At 35.0% G+C, this 16,035-nt stretch overlaps 1 protein-coding gene across 3 annotated transcripts in view; it reads left to right on the top strand.

Annotated features, from left to right (window-relative positions):
• The window catches only part of LeuRS (Leucyl-tRNA synthetase), a 283,085-nt gene extending 267,854 nt beyond the window's left edge, over window positions 1-15,231 (top strand). For all 3 annotated transcript variants that reach the window (XM_089098621.1, XM_089098630.1, XM_089098613.1), the window contains exons 18-19: window positions 1,618-1,849; window positions 14,969-15,231. In XM_089098621.1, the coding sequence (XP_088954747.1) occupies window positions 1,618-1,849; window positions 14,969-15,171 (435 nt within the window). In that variant the 3' untranslated portion in view covers window positions 15,172-15,231. The remainder of the gene's footprint in view (window positions 1-1,617; window positions 1,850-14,968) is intronic.
• Window positions 15,232-16,035: the final 804 nt, after the last annotated feature.

Raw genomic sequence — 16,035 nt, 5'->3', positions numbered from 1 at the left:
CGGAATAAAGTTGCTCAGAATTTTCACTTTCTTTACAAATTCAGTTAACTCATTTTTACCATTTTAGCACGGAAGATAATCTTACAATTTAAAAAAGAGTTTCCATCCTAACTTTCTCCACTTTTTTCTCTTCTTCCGTCACTATTTAATCTCAAAATTAATTTCAAAACTCGTCTCAAAATTAATTAACAAATTTTTATTTAACGGCAACAGATCATCTGAGTGACATTCAGCGACAAAGGGATAGATGATAACAAAAAGTTAACATCTATAAAGATAACAAAACCTGAAGCTATCCTTTTAGGCAAACATTTCGAAACAGGTAACATAAAAATAATATTTTACGTAAAATTAACTGCATAAACAAAAATCATTGAAGAAATCGAACAGATTTCACTTGACCACAGACAAATATTAATCGACCATCCCCCTCAACATGCCCTTAAAGTTTTAATTTCCTTTAGCCGTTTCTGGGATATCGCAGATACACTCTTTTGAGAACCTTGGATGCAAGTAGTGTCTTTTGATTTAGTTCAAGATCCCCATCAACATGCCGTGAAAGTATAGTTTAATTCCCTTAGCTTTTCCTGAGATACTGCAGATTCTTTCTTTGACAACCTTGATGCACATAGTTTTTTTTATTTTATTTAGTACAGCCTTTCTTCTACCTTACCCTGAAAAATTCAACTGAAATGCGTAATTGATAATTTTGGATGCATCTAGTATATTTGGTTTGGTTCAACAGCCCCAATAACATGCTCTGGTAGTTCCAACGTAATTAACTCGGCTTTTCGTGGGATATTACACAGATGTCCTTATGGCAATCTGATTACACCTAATGTCTTTTGATTTAATTTTACATCACTTTCAACTTCCCGTGAAAGTTTCAATTCCGTTCCGGAGATAATGTATCTTGCCATTTTGACAAACAGAATGCACTTAAACACTTTTGATTTAGTCCAATAGTTTTAGTTATAGTAGAAGAAGTGGCAGCAGTATTTGCTGTCGTGGTCACATTTGCATTAGTAGTTGTAGCAGTAGTGGTTGTAGGTGCAATTAGTCGCATTCGCTGTCACAAGTAGTTGCAGTCACAATCGCAAGAAGTCGCAGTTTCAAGAGGTCGCAGTCGTAAGTAGTCATAGTCGCAATTAGTTGCAAAGACGTTTGCAGTTGAAAATCCAGCAATTGTATTAAACCAGCAACCAAAAGGAAGAAGTTGCAAACTTGTTTTTGTGTGCAAAGTATCGATTTGAACCTTCGGAGTGCTTTTCTTTCTGTCACAACAGGAGAGGCAAGACCTGGGTGGGTACTGACAAAATTTTTTTCGCTTTTTGTACCGTTCATACTCAACATTAAAATATGTTCCATACTTACAGTGCCCGAATAAAAAAAATAAAAAAATTGTGGATGCCACACCGTACATTTTGATCTGTATTGCCTTGTTTCTATTTATAACTTTACTGCAACGCATGCCAATTTACGTGAGAATGAACAGCGGACATTATTTGCCTGGCATTGACAGAACTAATCCACCCAATTCTATTCAATTTGGGTGGATAGTCCATTCTGGCGTAATTTAGCCAATTATTATGTTGTTCTTTCTGTTCTTTTTTTTAGCTTCAGCATATTGACATAAAAAATTCAGATGACCCATCTGCTGACGAGAAAACGAAACAAGACTGTGTTCCTGGATCACCATTCATCATGTTTAGATGTGAGAAAGTGTATCTAAAATTCGTCAACCCTCAACCCATGTCCGGACTTTTCGAAGTTGAACTACCCATTATTGAAGGTGACACGCTTCAGACGGTGACTGATCGTCTTTGTCGTACCGTGAAACAAATCAAAGGTATAGTAGAGTCTTACTTTGATTGATTTCTCTAACTTTATTATGAGATCTAGTAAGACAATGAACAAAGTCTGTTTTTGGGCTTGAACCCCAGTTAGACGGGGATGTAAAAAACCGTCTATTTCCTAGTTGATTTGTGAATTTCATTTTATGTTTGCATCATCTGAGGTATTGCAGTCTTCAAAACATCTCATTTCTTTTAGGACTAAAATGGTTATGATTGCCTTTTCCCTCTGCAATTAATATACCGCTTTTTCGCTATACTACTTTCATGATGCATTACTTGGGTCAAGACTGGTAAACAAAAATTAAAGCGAGTAGTCAGTGCTTATTGTCACGTTTATTTCATTAATTACACCCGGGGTTTATGACTGCTAATTTTAGACAACCGGTAATTTGACACATTGTCCTTTCTAGGTGTTACAAGAAGTAATATTGAGCATATATTTTTTCTGTATTGCCCCCATCCCTTCTTTCTCTCCCTCTGTTTTCTCTTTCTCATTTTTAGGCCGAATTTTCTTAGAAACAAATTTTGGCACCATTCTATAGTAATGAAGTCTAGTTAAAATTATGATTAGTTTTGCTTGTGTCGTCAATTTATTGGATTTTTTGTATTGTTTATGTGATGCGCTCTTTGCTTACAGGGGAGGGAATAAACCAAATAACTGAAGGCAGCTATTACGATCATTAAATTCTCCAGGGAGCTATGGGCCAATTTGTGGGAACAATATTAGATTTGGTAACAGTTTTTCTCGTTATGTTTCCTGTAATTCTCTCCCCTCCCTAGTCATTTGTTTGTCATGTTCCATTTATTTTTCCCAGAGAGGCTTCAAAAGCAGGTACGGTAGTAACATTTGCCAAATTTGGCATTAAGAGGCTAGATATCTTAACGAAAAATGGGAGAATTACAATTGAGTTCTTGGACGTAAAAAAAAATGCATTAAATTCGTTACTTTCTATTAAAACACATGCAGGAGACTTCAAAAAAGTAGTTAAAGAATATTACATAATAGATTTTCAAGACCTTAGCAAACGGAGGTATGTTTAAAAAATGAACTGCTGACTGGGATGGGCGACTCCACTTGTGTCACTGTTGCTAACCATGAGCTGGAATAAAGCTAAACTTTTTTTTTTAGCTCAAAAAATAAATTATTTCATTATAGTCGTGCCTTCTGTGTTGAATTTTGAACTCGCAGTTTTGCCACTATTCAGTTTTTACAATAATTTTGTGTTTTTGTTCTCAGTGAAATCTTTTTGGTTTGCTGAGAAATTAAATTGTTTAGGTAGGTCTTCCTTACCCGAAAATTTTTTTTCTCTTTTTTGTGAGTTTTAAATTTTTTGTTTATCAGATAAAAAGAAAGAATAATCACTTTTGTACTAAGTCCGACAGTCCTGAGCCTGTACCTGAATGTTTCCTCTGTTCGAGAACACGCTTGCTGTGACACACCATTCTTGTAACCTAATTCTAATCCCATTGATTCAACTATCCATGATATCTATGTGACCTATGGAATTGTTTTTCTGCTAGGACATCTATTAACTGACGTTAGCGATAACGTTCTGAGACAAATTAATGAGGATATTGTTTGCTACAACTGCCCACGTTACTCGGGGCCGCGCTTCTTGAGACTTAACTTGTTTAATCGAGAAACAACTTAAAACCTTAACTCTTGTGCTTTTAAGAGTCTGATGGCAGCTATTTATAGTTAGAATTGAATCGACTCTTTTCGTCAATTTATATCTGCCGTCTGATTATCGTGTTATAGTTTCAGCAAATTCCTTCTCAAAGCCGTGTGAAAAACTTTAAAAGCTTACGCTGAGTGTCAATAACAATGGAATCAAGTTCGTGCCCTTCGGTGACTTAATACTGATGTTAAATGTTTTTCAGCACGTTTGGGAATACTGCTCAATGCCTAGCTGTCACATGCTGTTGCTGAAAAGTCTATGCATTATACTAACACTGGTCTAGTTCATAATTCTGGTAGTTTCTAATTTAGACCAAGTTATTCGTTCAAATGTCCTTTTGTCAGTACACATTGATCAGCAGAACTATGACAATTTTCTATTGATATTTAGGGTTCAGATCAATGTTCAACCAGGTTCTTACGCGCCTTCTAGAAACAATACAAGTTTATAAGTTTAAAATTGGTAAACCGAACAAGTGGTTTAACGTGAGTGATTCAAAGAGAGTAAACAAGGTCTTATATTTTTTTGCACTGGCTTACCTATTATCTATAATCCATGTTCCCTAACATCTCTTACAGTGTTTTACACACGTTAGTGAAAGAAATCAGAAACTTAATGTATATTATCATCGCATTATTACTTTTTTAAGCATGCAGAGTAAACGAAATCTAATGCTAAAACTAAACCTTGGAAGCCTTTCTCTATATTTAATCCTGATATAAAGTTTATTGTTTTTATACAAGGCCAAATTTTGGTTCCGAATTTGGTACTGTTGTGGCAGGCCCAAAAGAAGTGTTGTTTCCGAAATAAAGCAGCAGACGAAACTTCAGAATAGAAAATATCTTCGTTCACTGTGGTGTAAAGGCCTTAACTTTCGATCTACGCGAAAAGAATGGACTGAAGTCAGTATCTGTGATAAGGTTTAAAGTGTTTAACCTTCCCCTGTTCTCTCTGAAATGAGGTGAAATAGAATTCTTCTATTTTTTTTCACAGCGAATGCTGTTCACTATCTGCTATAGCCCTCACTTATTTTCGTATCTTTCATCCAAGCTATCCCAATTTCATGTGATCCGTTGACTTTAAATTAAAATCAAGTATTTTGTAGGTATCAAAACATGGCTAATTGTAGAAAAAGTCAAGACAAGTAGTCCAAGTGATTGAGAGGCAACTCTGGGATAAGCCCTTTTTAGGATTGTATAAAGATGATATCATTTCATTTGTTGATAGATAAGTCTATCTATCATCCATCCATAGGTCATTCCTAGGCCAGAACTAAGGTAGATAGTCATAGAATTAAGCGATGAAAGATTGGATTGATTTTGCATTAACGCGTCACAAACAGGGTCCACTGGACAAAAATGCAAAATCTGGGACTGAATTTGCTCCAAGTTCTGGAGAAGACGCTGTAAAAAAACAGGATGTTATGGTACATGAAAGGTGTATCAAAAACTGCATGTTAAGCTGGAGGACAAAGTTAAGGAAGATAATGTCCAACAGCTGGCAAAATGTATGGTAAAGATGGGACTAACTATTAGTCCCTCCGCCGCTTAAAGATAGTTTTGAAAACGCTGTTAATAGTGATGACTGCAGGACAGAAAATAGGACAGTAGGACGAAACGCCAAATTCCTGTCAAGCGCCAATTTTTAGATATCCAGTCAATTGAGAACCATCGACATGCTATTTAGCGTGTTTATCGTATTTAAATTGATCTCCAATTTAGATTTTGCTGGATAAGTCATTGTTCACTTCCAATTTTTATTCTTATTCAACAATTAAAGTTTATCATTTGAAGTTTTCACCTCCCAGAAAGAGTTGTGGCTGCTAGTCAGTGTTATATTTGCAAGCAGTTTGCATTTATACACGCTTTTATAAGGAAGGGGGATTTAGATTCCGTCCATTCTTTATCTACACAATGGACACCAATTTATCTAGTTCATACGAAACGAAAAAAATAAATCATGTAAACCTAGATTCAAAGGAAAATCACGGCAATTGCATCTTGAAACCAACAAGGCCTATTGGCCAATATTGTATACCCCACACCATAAGTTTACTTTAAGTCGGTGTCCCAGTTTGCCACATGAGAGATAAAAATTTTATTCCCAAAATCGTCTTTCATGTTAGTAAAACAACAGATTTTATGTTTTCAGGTATGAAGATCAATCTAAAACTGAAAGAATAAAGTAATATAAACAATTGAGATTTATGTTGCGAAAAACGCGGTAAAAAGAAGATTAAAAGAAGAACAGCTTCAAGGTAATAAAAAAATAATAAAGGGTTTGCCACTAGAGAAAGAGAAAGACGAGCCATAGGACTGGAATATACCAAAGAGAGGAAAATGGGTCATTTGTACTTTCATTTATGGGGATTGGAGAAATTCAATTTTTATTTTTACGAGATACGAGGGTTAGAGACAATCAATTTTTCGGAGATAATAAATGTGCTAGATACCAAGAAGATTCAGGCGCTATAGCCAAACTGTATGCATATTTTGTATATTATATAAATAGCATATAGTATTAAATCCAATAATCTATTACAGTGCTTTTCAGACTGTTGTCCAGGGACTATTGGGGGTCTGCGAACCAGTCGTAATGTGCCCGTGATGGATCTCAATATTTCTTATTTGGTTACACTTTATTTTGTTATATTATGTAAATATTTTCATAGGTTTTTAGTTTGTATACGTGTAAGGTAAGCCATGAGAACATTTATAATTTATATTACAAAATTATGTAAGCTGAAAGGAAGGTTTTAATTTTGTCTTGACGTAGGTAACCATTTTTATCCTTTTTCAAAGAAAATACCTTCGTTCACCTAACTATCATCATTAGATATCTATATTCTGTATATATACAATTTTCTTCTGTAGTTTTAACTTCAAGGGATCCGGATGACCTGTTAGGGTTTTTTTGGGTCCGCCATGGTAAAAAGTTTGGGATCTATTTTACTTGCTTTTAACTTGCAATGTATTTAACTTGCAATGATTCCAATGGTAGGAAAAAATAGAGTAATCCAATATATTCGATAATTGATCCCTTGACATGAGAAACGTCTTACCATGACTAGAGCATTCTTCTGTAAGGATTTAAATCTGACGGCCTTTATTTGCTTAACATTTATAAAGAACAGGGGTATATAGATTCAGGACTTGGAAAAAAATGACTCACAGTATTTCTTCAGGCAAAATAAATATTTCAGTAATTCCGCTTGAGAATGATATCTGAATGAATGGAAATCCGATTTCCCTGATTCTACTTCTCACAGAGGGAGATTTTACGGTTTAGTTATCCCAGTGTAAGAAAATTTCTTGTAAAGTATGCGGAAAAGCATAATCTTTCTCTAGATTATATTTCGATCAGAAGAAGATTTAAAGTTTATTATCTAAAAAGAAGTTGCCGTTAATAGTCATCAGAAGATTGTTTGTAATGAGTTCGAAATTAACTTCTAAGATTTTTTTTCACTTTTTATTTTGGCAATTTATTTCTTGTTTTAGCATATTTGATGTACAATATAACATAACTAAATCTCAAGCTTGATCACAAATCTCTTGGTTCAGCAAGCGTGTGCGTATTATTTTTATTCAGGGTTGAGTCTCCTAAGGGGACCGAAATTTTTCGAAGCTATAGGTGAATTACATGTAATTTGTGCTAAAACTTCAAGAAGATATTGGTAAAGAGGACATGAAGTCTCTTTGGTATTTACTTGGTACAAATTTCAGATTTAAGGGGGGTACGAATTAGAAGATGAGTACAAACATTTAAAGATTATGGATAGTTGATGTAAACTCGCACCTTGATCGATCGTTTGAGGGGGAGCTTCATATCCTCTTTTAAGTGGTATGCATTTTATATATATCTTGATGATGATGATAGACATGATGATTATGAGACATTGACGATAATGATGATGAGATATTGTTTACAGATTCTCTGTGCTGGCGTGGTCTGCGGGCTGCTTCTATTACTAACAGTCTTCCAAGCTTGCATCAACGGCCAGTCTCAGATATTAATCGGAAAATCCGATTAGGATAGGCTAAGATTATTGCTAATAGAAAGAAATATGACTTCTGTAATTTTCAACAACCCTATTCAACTTTCTGCAATCATTCAATGCTTTTTGCTTGTGGAATTATTCCCCTTCTTAAGAAAAAAGAATCCGGATTAATTACTTTAGATTCTCCCCCCTTGGAAAATACCGGGTTCTCATTACAAAATTTCTCGTTCCTGATATTACCGTAAAACTAGATTTACTGCACAGAAAGCTCTTAAACACAGCTTGCGTTCATGTTTCTTTTTCTCCTTTTTACATGTCCTAGTAGGTTTGGTCAGTGGCTTTTGTTTTTTTTTTGTTTCATCTAAAAAGGGCTCATTGTTTTTCCCCACATCTATTTTTAGATTAAAGATCCTTTTTTTGTTGAACTTTCGGTCAATGTTAATTATAGGGCAAAAATTACATAGGAAAAAATGAATATATCATAATATTAAAATTCTAATTAAAGTATCCCATCTCTGAAGTGAAGTGAGATAATGGTAAATAGGAAGGGTAGCCCCTTTGATTTTAACTTATTCCAGATTTCAAATCAAAATCAAAGCTGCATTAATTCAAAAACGTTCAGAAATTTGCTAAAAAAAACAAGTTTTTAACTGAAAGTAAGGAGCCACATTAAAACTTAAAAGGAACAGAAATTATTCCGTATATGAAAGGGGCTGTCCCCTCCTCAACGCCTCGCTCTTTACGCTAAAGATTTTTATTGTTTTAAAAAATAAAGTTGTGAGACAGAGTCAAACAAGCATCCGTGATCTTTCTTCTGGCAAAAAAATACAAAATTCCAACTCTTTTCAGATAGGAGCTTGAAACCTCTACAGTGGGATTCTCTGTTACTCTGAATATGATGGTATGATTTTCTTTAGAGTTCTATGACTTATAGGAGTTGTTTCCGCCTTTTTTCGTAAAATCATCCAAATGTTCTCAGGCGCGTAACTTGTGATGGGCAAGAGTAAAATTGATGAAAGTTTTTTATTTGAAATCGGCATAAAAATCTGATTTGTCTTATCTGCCTATTGTTATCAAAATTCCGTTATTTAGAGTCTCAGTTACCGTACTATTGAGCAGAGTCGCTCCTTACGTACAGTTTGTTACCGTGAACCGTTTGATTGATTTATTTTTATTTTTGTTTGTTTGTTTATTTATTTATTTATTTATTTTTATTTTTGTTTGTTTTTGTTTGTACCCTTTTTAATAGTAGAAAGTGATTGGAGGGCAACTAACTCCCCTCCCACTCCCACCATTTCCTAATTGACATCCAATATAATTTTTGAGATAGCCATTTTGTTCAACATAGTTGAAAGGTCCGGAAATTAAGTCTTTGAGGATGAAAACCTCCCGCCCCAGAGCCCTCAGGGCAAGTGTTGTAAGTTATCCCCTGGGGATATGTAAGGTATATATAGAAAGGTTGATCGTATATACTTCGGAGGGGGGTCATTGGATTGACAAACAGAAGTCCTAGTGTTCTTTTTAAGAGTCAGAATGATAAGAGGGTGGATACTTTCTCTTCCCCCACACCTCTTATTTTCCTGATAGCATTTTCTCGTATTGTATCTAATATAAATTTTGAGATGGCTATTTGTTGTCGTAGAAACTTCGAAGAAGGCTCATTCAATTGGAAATGGAAAGGGCTATTACCCTTTATAATATTCGAAAGTGATTAGAGGGCAACTAACCCCCTTCTCTCACCTACCGTTTTCCCAACCACATCCAATCAAGATTTTGAGATAGCCATTTTTTTCAACGTAAATGAAAGATATGAAAATTCTGTCTTTGAGAATGACAACATCCCCCCCCCCCTAGAGCCCTAAGGGAAAGGGCTCCCGAAATGCATTTGATAGAAATTTTGAGATGGGTATTTTTTGTCGTAGAAACTTCGAAAAAGGCTCATTTGATGTGAAACTGAACGGGCTAGTGTCCTTTTTAGTAGTCTAAAGTGATTAGAGGGCCAACTAACCCCCTCCCACGCCAACTATTTCCCCAAACATATCCAGTCAAAATCTTGAGATAGCCATTTTGTTCAACATAATTGAAATCTTCGGAAATTATGTCTTTGAGGATGACCCCCCAGACCCCTGTAAGTTTTTACCCTGGGGGTATATGCGGTATATTTAGAAAGGGTGATCGTATAAACTTAGGAAGGGGCTCATTTGATTGGTAATCAGACGTTTGATTGTCCTTTTTAAGATTCAGAGTGATCGGAGTGTCGATGCCCCCCCCCCCACACACACACACCCGGTACTTTCCTGAAATATATCTGATAGAAATTCTTTGATGACCATTTGTTGTCGTAAAAACTACGAAAAGAGTTCATTCGATTAGAAATTGAAAGGACTAGTGCCCTTTTCAATAGTTGAAAGTGTTTGGAGGGCAACTAACCCCCTCCCACGCCCAGAATTTCCCCAAACACATCCAATCCAAATTTTGAGATAGTCATTTTATTCAACGTAATTGAATTGTCCATGAATTATGTCTTTGAGGATGAAAATAGCCCCCCCTCCACAGCCTTCAGGGCAAGTGTTGTAAGTTATGCCCCGGGGGCATATAAGGTTTATATAGAAAGAGTAATCGTATAAATTTCGATGGGAGGTTCATTGGATTGATAGTCAGAAGTTCTAGTGTCCTTTTTAAGATTGAGAATGATCGAAGGGTGGATACCCCCTCCCCCTCCATATTCCCGTATCCTCATATTTTCCCGAAATGCATCCGATAGAAATTTTCAGGTGGTCATTTGTTGTCGTAGAAGCTTCAAAAAAGGTTCATTCGATTGGAAGTTACAAGGGCTAGTGCTTTTTTATTAGTCAAAAGTGATCGGAGGGCAAAAATCCCACCCCACGCCCATCAATTCCCAAAACCCATCTAATCAAAATTTTGAGATAACTATTTTGTTCAGCGTAGTTGAAAGGTCTGGAAATTATGTCGTTGACAACCCCCTTAACTTTTCAAGACCATAACGTAATTTGCACTTTACTGAAAAAATAATGGCTGTGGATTGTCAGTTTAATATGCATATATGCATGTATGCTGGTTGTTGTCTTATATAATCATTCTCATGTTTGTGTATGGCCTAGTGGCTGAATAAATTATCTATCTATCTATCTATCTATCTATCTATCTATACATACTCATACGCATTCCTTAAAGTTTAAATAATTTTTTTACTGATAAAAGTTAAAAAAGTTAAAACATTTAAACGTATTTTGTCGTTTAATGTCGTAGAATAAAAGGATTAGAATGGCTTCTGAGTCTTCAGCGGGAAAGTGAACGTAAAACAGGTATTTTTGTAAAAAAAAAATATAAGATAAGATAAGTTTGTTCTAAAATAAGATTAATAACTGATAATTATATATTATAGCTGTTATAGCTATGAAGCTATTATATTGTGATATATCATAGGCAGCGCAATAGCGCTGCCTAAGTAAAGAGCGACGTGAGCACAATGTAGACCAGGTCACTTCATATCGAAGGAGTTGTCGTAGAAACTTCGAAAAGGGCTCTTCGAGATTTGCCCTTTTGAGAGTTTGCCCATTTTGAGAGTCAGAGTGATGGGAGTTTGCGCTTTTCTGAATACAAAATACGTTTGAAGTGTTTTCGCTTTTCTTACTTTCATAAATAAAAACTATCAAAACTTTCAGGAATAAATATCAGTATATTTCAATTAAACTGACTATCCACGGTCATTTTTTTTTTTTTTTTTTTGCTTTTTCAGTAAAACGCAAATTGTAGTCTGGCCTTGAGAAGTAGTAACTACTCATGTTAATTTTTGCCCGTTTTGAGTTTGGTCCGGCTATTTGTTGTAATTTCTGTTCGTTGCGTGTTTCATTTGTTTATTGATGGTGATTTTTGGTAGTTTTACGCTTCGAAAACTATTTAAATTTAATTTTGCTCATTCTTGGCTTAATTCAGCTCTTTACTTTTCTTTGAAAAACTTGTTTTGTAGAAATTTTTTTTTAAAGTTAATAGGAGATTATAAGGACTGTGGGGGGTGATATCCAAAAAGACATAGTTACTGGACTTTTCAACTATGCTGTACAAAATGGCTGTCTCAAAATTTTGATTGGATGTGTTTGTGGAATCTTTGGACGTGGGAGGGAGGCTGGTCACCCTTCAGTCACTTTCGAAGCTTAAAAAGGGCCCCAGAACTTTGAATTTCCATTCCAATTAATTTCAATTTTCAAAAATATTGCTGATACACCCTTTTGACAATCTGTGTACATATTGTTTTCTGATTTAGTTCAACTTTCTACTCGACATTTTCTCAAATATTTACTGCAATATCCTCAGTCTTTGTAATAATCACCACGGAAGCCGTAGTTATAGTGTTTCAATTTATGAAAGCTTCAAATTAATACACTCAGTCGTTCCTGAGTTACGCCCTTTTGACAACCCATATGTACATAACGTGTTTTGATTAAGTTTAACACTCCCCTCAACATACTGTGAAAGGTTCACTTGAATGCCCTTGATCTTTTTAAACAATAAAGTTTAAACACGCAGGCCTTTCTCAATAGCAAACACTATTGGTAAACAAGAGGCGAATTGCATAATTTGCAGCCCTTGCCCGGAGGACTTGGGGGTGGGGGGTGGGTGGATAGCCCAAAAGACATAGTTGCTTTACTTTTCAACTATGCTGAACAAAATGACTATCTCAAGATTTTGATTGGATGTGTTTGAAGAATTGATTGACATGAGGAGGGGGTGGTTGCCTTCCAATCACTTTTGACTCTTAAAAAGGGCATTTAAAAAAGGAACTAGAACTTTTAATTTCCATTTGAATGAGTCCCCTTCAAAGTTTATACGACCAATCCCCCCAAGAAAAAACCTCAAATATGTTAACAATGGACAATTTGCATAAGTTACAGCCCTTGTCCCGTTGGTTGGGAAGATTTTAAACCCCTGAGTAATAGTTATTTGACCTTCAGACTTTTTTGAACAAAATAGCTATCTCAAAATTTTGATTGGATGCATTGTAGAAAAAAGGGCGTGAGGGGAGGGGGCGGTTACCCTCCGATCACTTTTGACTCTTAAAAAGGGCACTAGAGGTTTCTACTTCCAATCTTCTTTCAGTGTATTTAGGGAAGAGGGTGTATAGGGGGAGGGTCTTTTGCCCTCTTATCACTTTTGACTCTTAAAAGGTAACTGGAGCTTTCAATTTCCCATCAAATAAGCCTTCTGCAAAGTTTATACGACCACACCTTCCATAAAAACCTCATATGCCCCCGAGGTATAACTTACAACCCTTGACCCCAGGCTCTGAGGGATGTGTCATACCGGAGCCCTTTTTAAATGATCTTCTGACTATTTTGAACAAAATGACCGTCTGAAAATGTCGATGGGATGCAGAGGGTGTGCGAGGGGAGGCTTGTTGCCCATAAATCATTTTTGTCTTTTGAAAAGGGTGCCAGAACTTCCAATTTCCAATTGAATGAACCCCCTCTGAAGTTTATACAACCACCCCTTCCATAAAAATCTGATATGTTGATCATGGGTAACTAGCATAACTTATAGCCCTTGCCCTAAGGGCGGTGGGGGATTGACCGCCCCAAAGACATAATTACTGGACCTTTATAAAACTTTCTTTACGAAGTGGTTTTGTTAAAAAAAAAGAAATACATTGTGCCCACCCTGCTCTTTACCTAGGCAGTGCTTTTGCGTTGCCTATGATAAATAACACTTTAAATATTTTTGGAAATAGCCCCATTTACGGTTGAAGTTACACCTTTAAAGTATCAAGGAGACCAAGAAAAAAAAAAGGATTTTTGTCTCCTGGTCCTCTCTTAGGTCTATTCATACCCGGAAATCGCAATTTTCTAAAATTTTTTCTATTGTCTATTTCAAATAATTAATTTGCAGGGCAGTACCATATTCTCGCCTGTGTTGCCACGTTGAACCGCGAAAATTAATAAGCGAAACCAATTATATAAATTTAACTAAGCTTTTCGTCCGTATAAATTCTAACATTACCTATCTGTGGTTTCCCAAAGGCAACTACTCTTTCGAAGGAAAAACCTTGTTCTTAAGCTATCTGGTGTCGTATGTTTTTAGCTTACTTTTGCCGATCTCTCGTGAATATTTTTTAATTTTATATTTGCTGCCTATTGCTACCAAAAACCTCATGATTGTGTAGGGAGGTCTTTTTCATTGAAAATTTAATTCCTTTTTCTAAAGGTGTAAATAATCGTTTAAGTTTCCATTTAAAAATTTTTAATCAGTTATATTTCATTTTTAGTGTCCTTGGTACTTACAATTATTTTTAAATTCTAACCAACAATAAGGATTTTCATTTTTGTTGCTTCAGTTTGGGAGGTCTTGTTTCGACAGCGGTATTTTTTTTACTTCCTTGGCGCTATTAACGATCTCTCAAACCTTTCTAATTTTTCCCCTAGTCTCTTAGAAGAAGAAACTAGATTACTATTCTAGTAATATTTGCCAAATTTGGTACCTGGAGACTCCATTTATTTGTTCTCGAAGGAAATCATGGAAAATGGAAAGGGAGATAAATCTATATTTTTCAAGGTGAGGAGGAATTGTTTTAAGCTTGACGAGGATATAACAGATGGATGAGCCATAATTTAAAAAAAAGCTCCTTGAACCAAGGAAAGGTTTTAGTTTAATGAGAGTCATAGAAATAAGAACAAAGAAAGAAAAATTTCAAATTTTGAGTGAAAAAACTTTCGTTTGGTTATTTTGCTTATATCTTTCATTTTTGTCGAGATTGTTCATAAGTTGTAGAGCTTACTGTTTGCGCTTGAGCATTTTTTTTCTTTAATGTCAATAAAGACATAAGAATTATTTTAATATAACAAGGACGTGTGAACATTTTGCCTTATTAGATACGCGTTTCAAGCATAGCATCTTTTTTCTTTAAATTGGGTTAGGTTTTATAATCTAGGACTTGGATTTCATCTTAGAACAAGAACAATTTATCATAGAAAACTGTGTGAATGGGAAATACAACAGGAGATGGAAAAAAGGAAGACACGACTTAATAATAGGTCTAAAAATACTAAAACACTGTTGCCTAAAATTAAATATATGTTAAAAATCAAACCGTGATGAGGTGCATTGCTATACACTACCCGTTGAACAGGCTTGAATATGCTCTGGGCACCCCCACTGCATGGGAATAATTATGCTGAATATAAATAATAAAAACACAACTATATATCAAGAAAATTCTTCAATCATCTGGTGTTGTTTATTTCTTCTCATTTAGTTCTGTGGCCATCATATTCCCACCTATTTGCGTGTTGTTATCTCATCCTATTTGCTGACTTTTTTCTTTTTGTATTTCTCTTAGTACATGTCTGCAGATTCCTGAATATAAAGCAGAAATTAAAATTATTACTTCCCAACCTTGTCAAATCTAGATTGTCTTTTTGCAGATCCAAAGAAAGTTGATATCTTCCGTTATGATGACCCTATTCTTGGACCAAGGCGTCTGCCAACTTTAGAACGGGAATTTGAGAAAACGAGGATTACGGACACTGATAGATTTTCAATTGACATGATCTCAAACACTGTGAACCTCATTCAGAATGGATCGAAGAAAGATATAGGATATCAATTAGTTTATATTGTTTCTTAAAAGGGGTCTTTGACAGTAAATGAAAAAAACACTATATATTTTGTTGTTTGATTCTAGGTATATCAGGGTTGCCATGTATCAGCGTTCTGGGTATCCGTGTGGTGAATTGGGAGGGGTTTGGATTTTGGATATATATAAATATATGTATAAATGGTGTCCGACTAATATGCTACTTATATTTCAAAATATAGGTAGAATTATATGGTCTATTTTTATACTTCTAGTTCTTTTGATTCTTTTTTTTTTGTTTTTCGGAGTTGAGTTATCGTAGCAGGGTAAGATAAAAGTTAAAGAAAATTGTTCGGAAATATGAAATTAATGGGAATTTAGGAAAGGTCTACCTATCATTAAAATTCACAGTGATTCCAACTTTTTGCCCCCCCCCCCCCCTCCATTTTGTTTTTTTTAACATGATATATTTTTTCAATTTTTTTTTACATCTCTTAGAATGACATGTAACATACTTAAAACATCATACATAAAAGATAAAAAAATAATATTTGTTAAACTTAAAGTTAAATATAAAAGTAATGCAGACATTCCTGTTGTGAAATGTACTGTTATCGAAGATCTGGCTGTAGCAGTACTTTTTTTTTATTGGACTAAATTTTTTTTTGGAATTAAGTGTCATTATACTTTTTTTTCACTTATATTAAAATTACTTGAAATATGCTTGCGGGTCTAACAATTGTACTCTATGCTTGCTCAGAGACACGATGCGGCTTTCCCAATGGTATTCTACGACCGTTTATCGACACTACCTAGTTTATTGGATATATTAAATCAGTATTGTCTACACACTAAAACAATAAACACAACTCATATCTCTAAGAAGTGAAGATGAAGCATTTTAAGAAAATATGT

Source organism: Artemia sp. Qi Xiang Cuo, chromosome 2 (assembly GCF_049724085.1).
Source record: "Artemia sp. Qi Xiang Cuo chromosome 2, ASM4972408v1, whole genome shotgun sequence".
Lineage (NCBI taxonomy): Eukaryota > Metazoa > Arthropoda > Branchiopoda > Anostraca > Artemiidae > Artemia > Artemia sp. Qi Xiang Cuo.
This window is presented reverse-complemented; position numbering and strand designations above follow the sequence as displayed.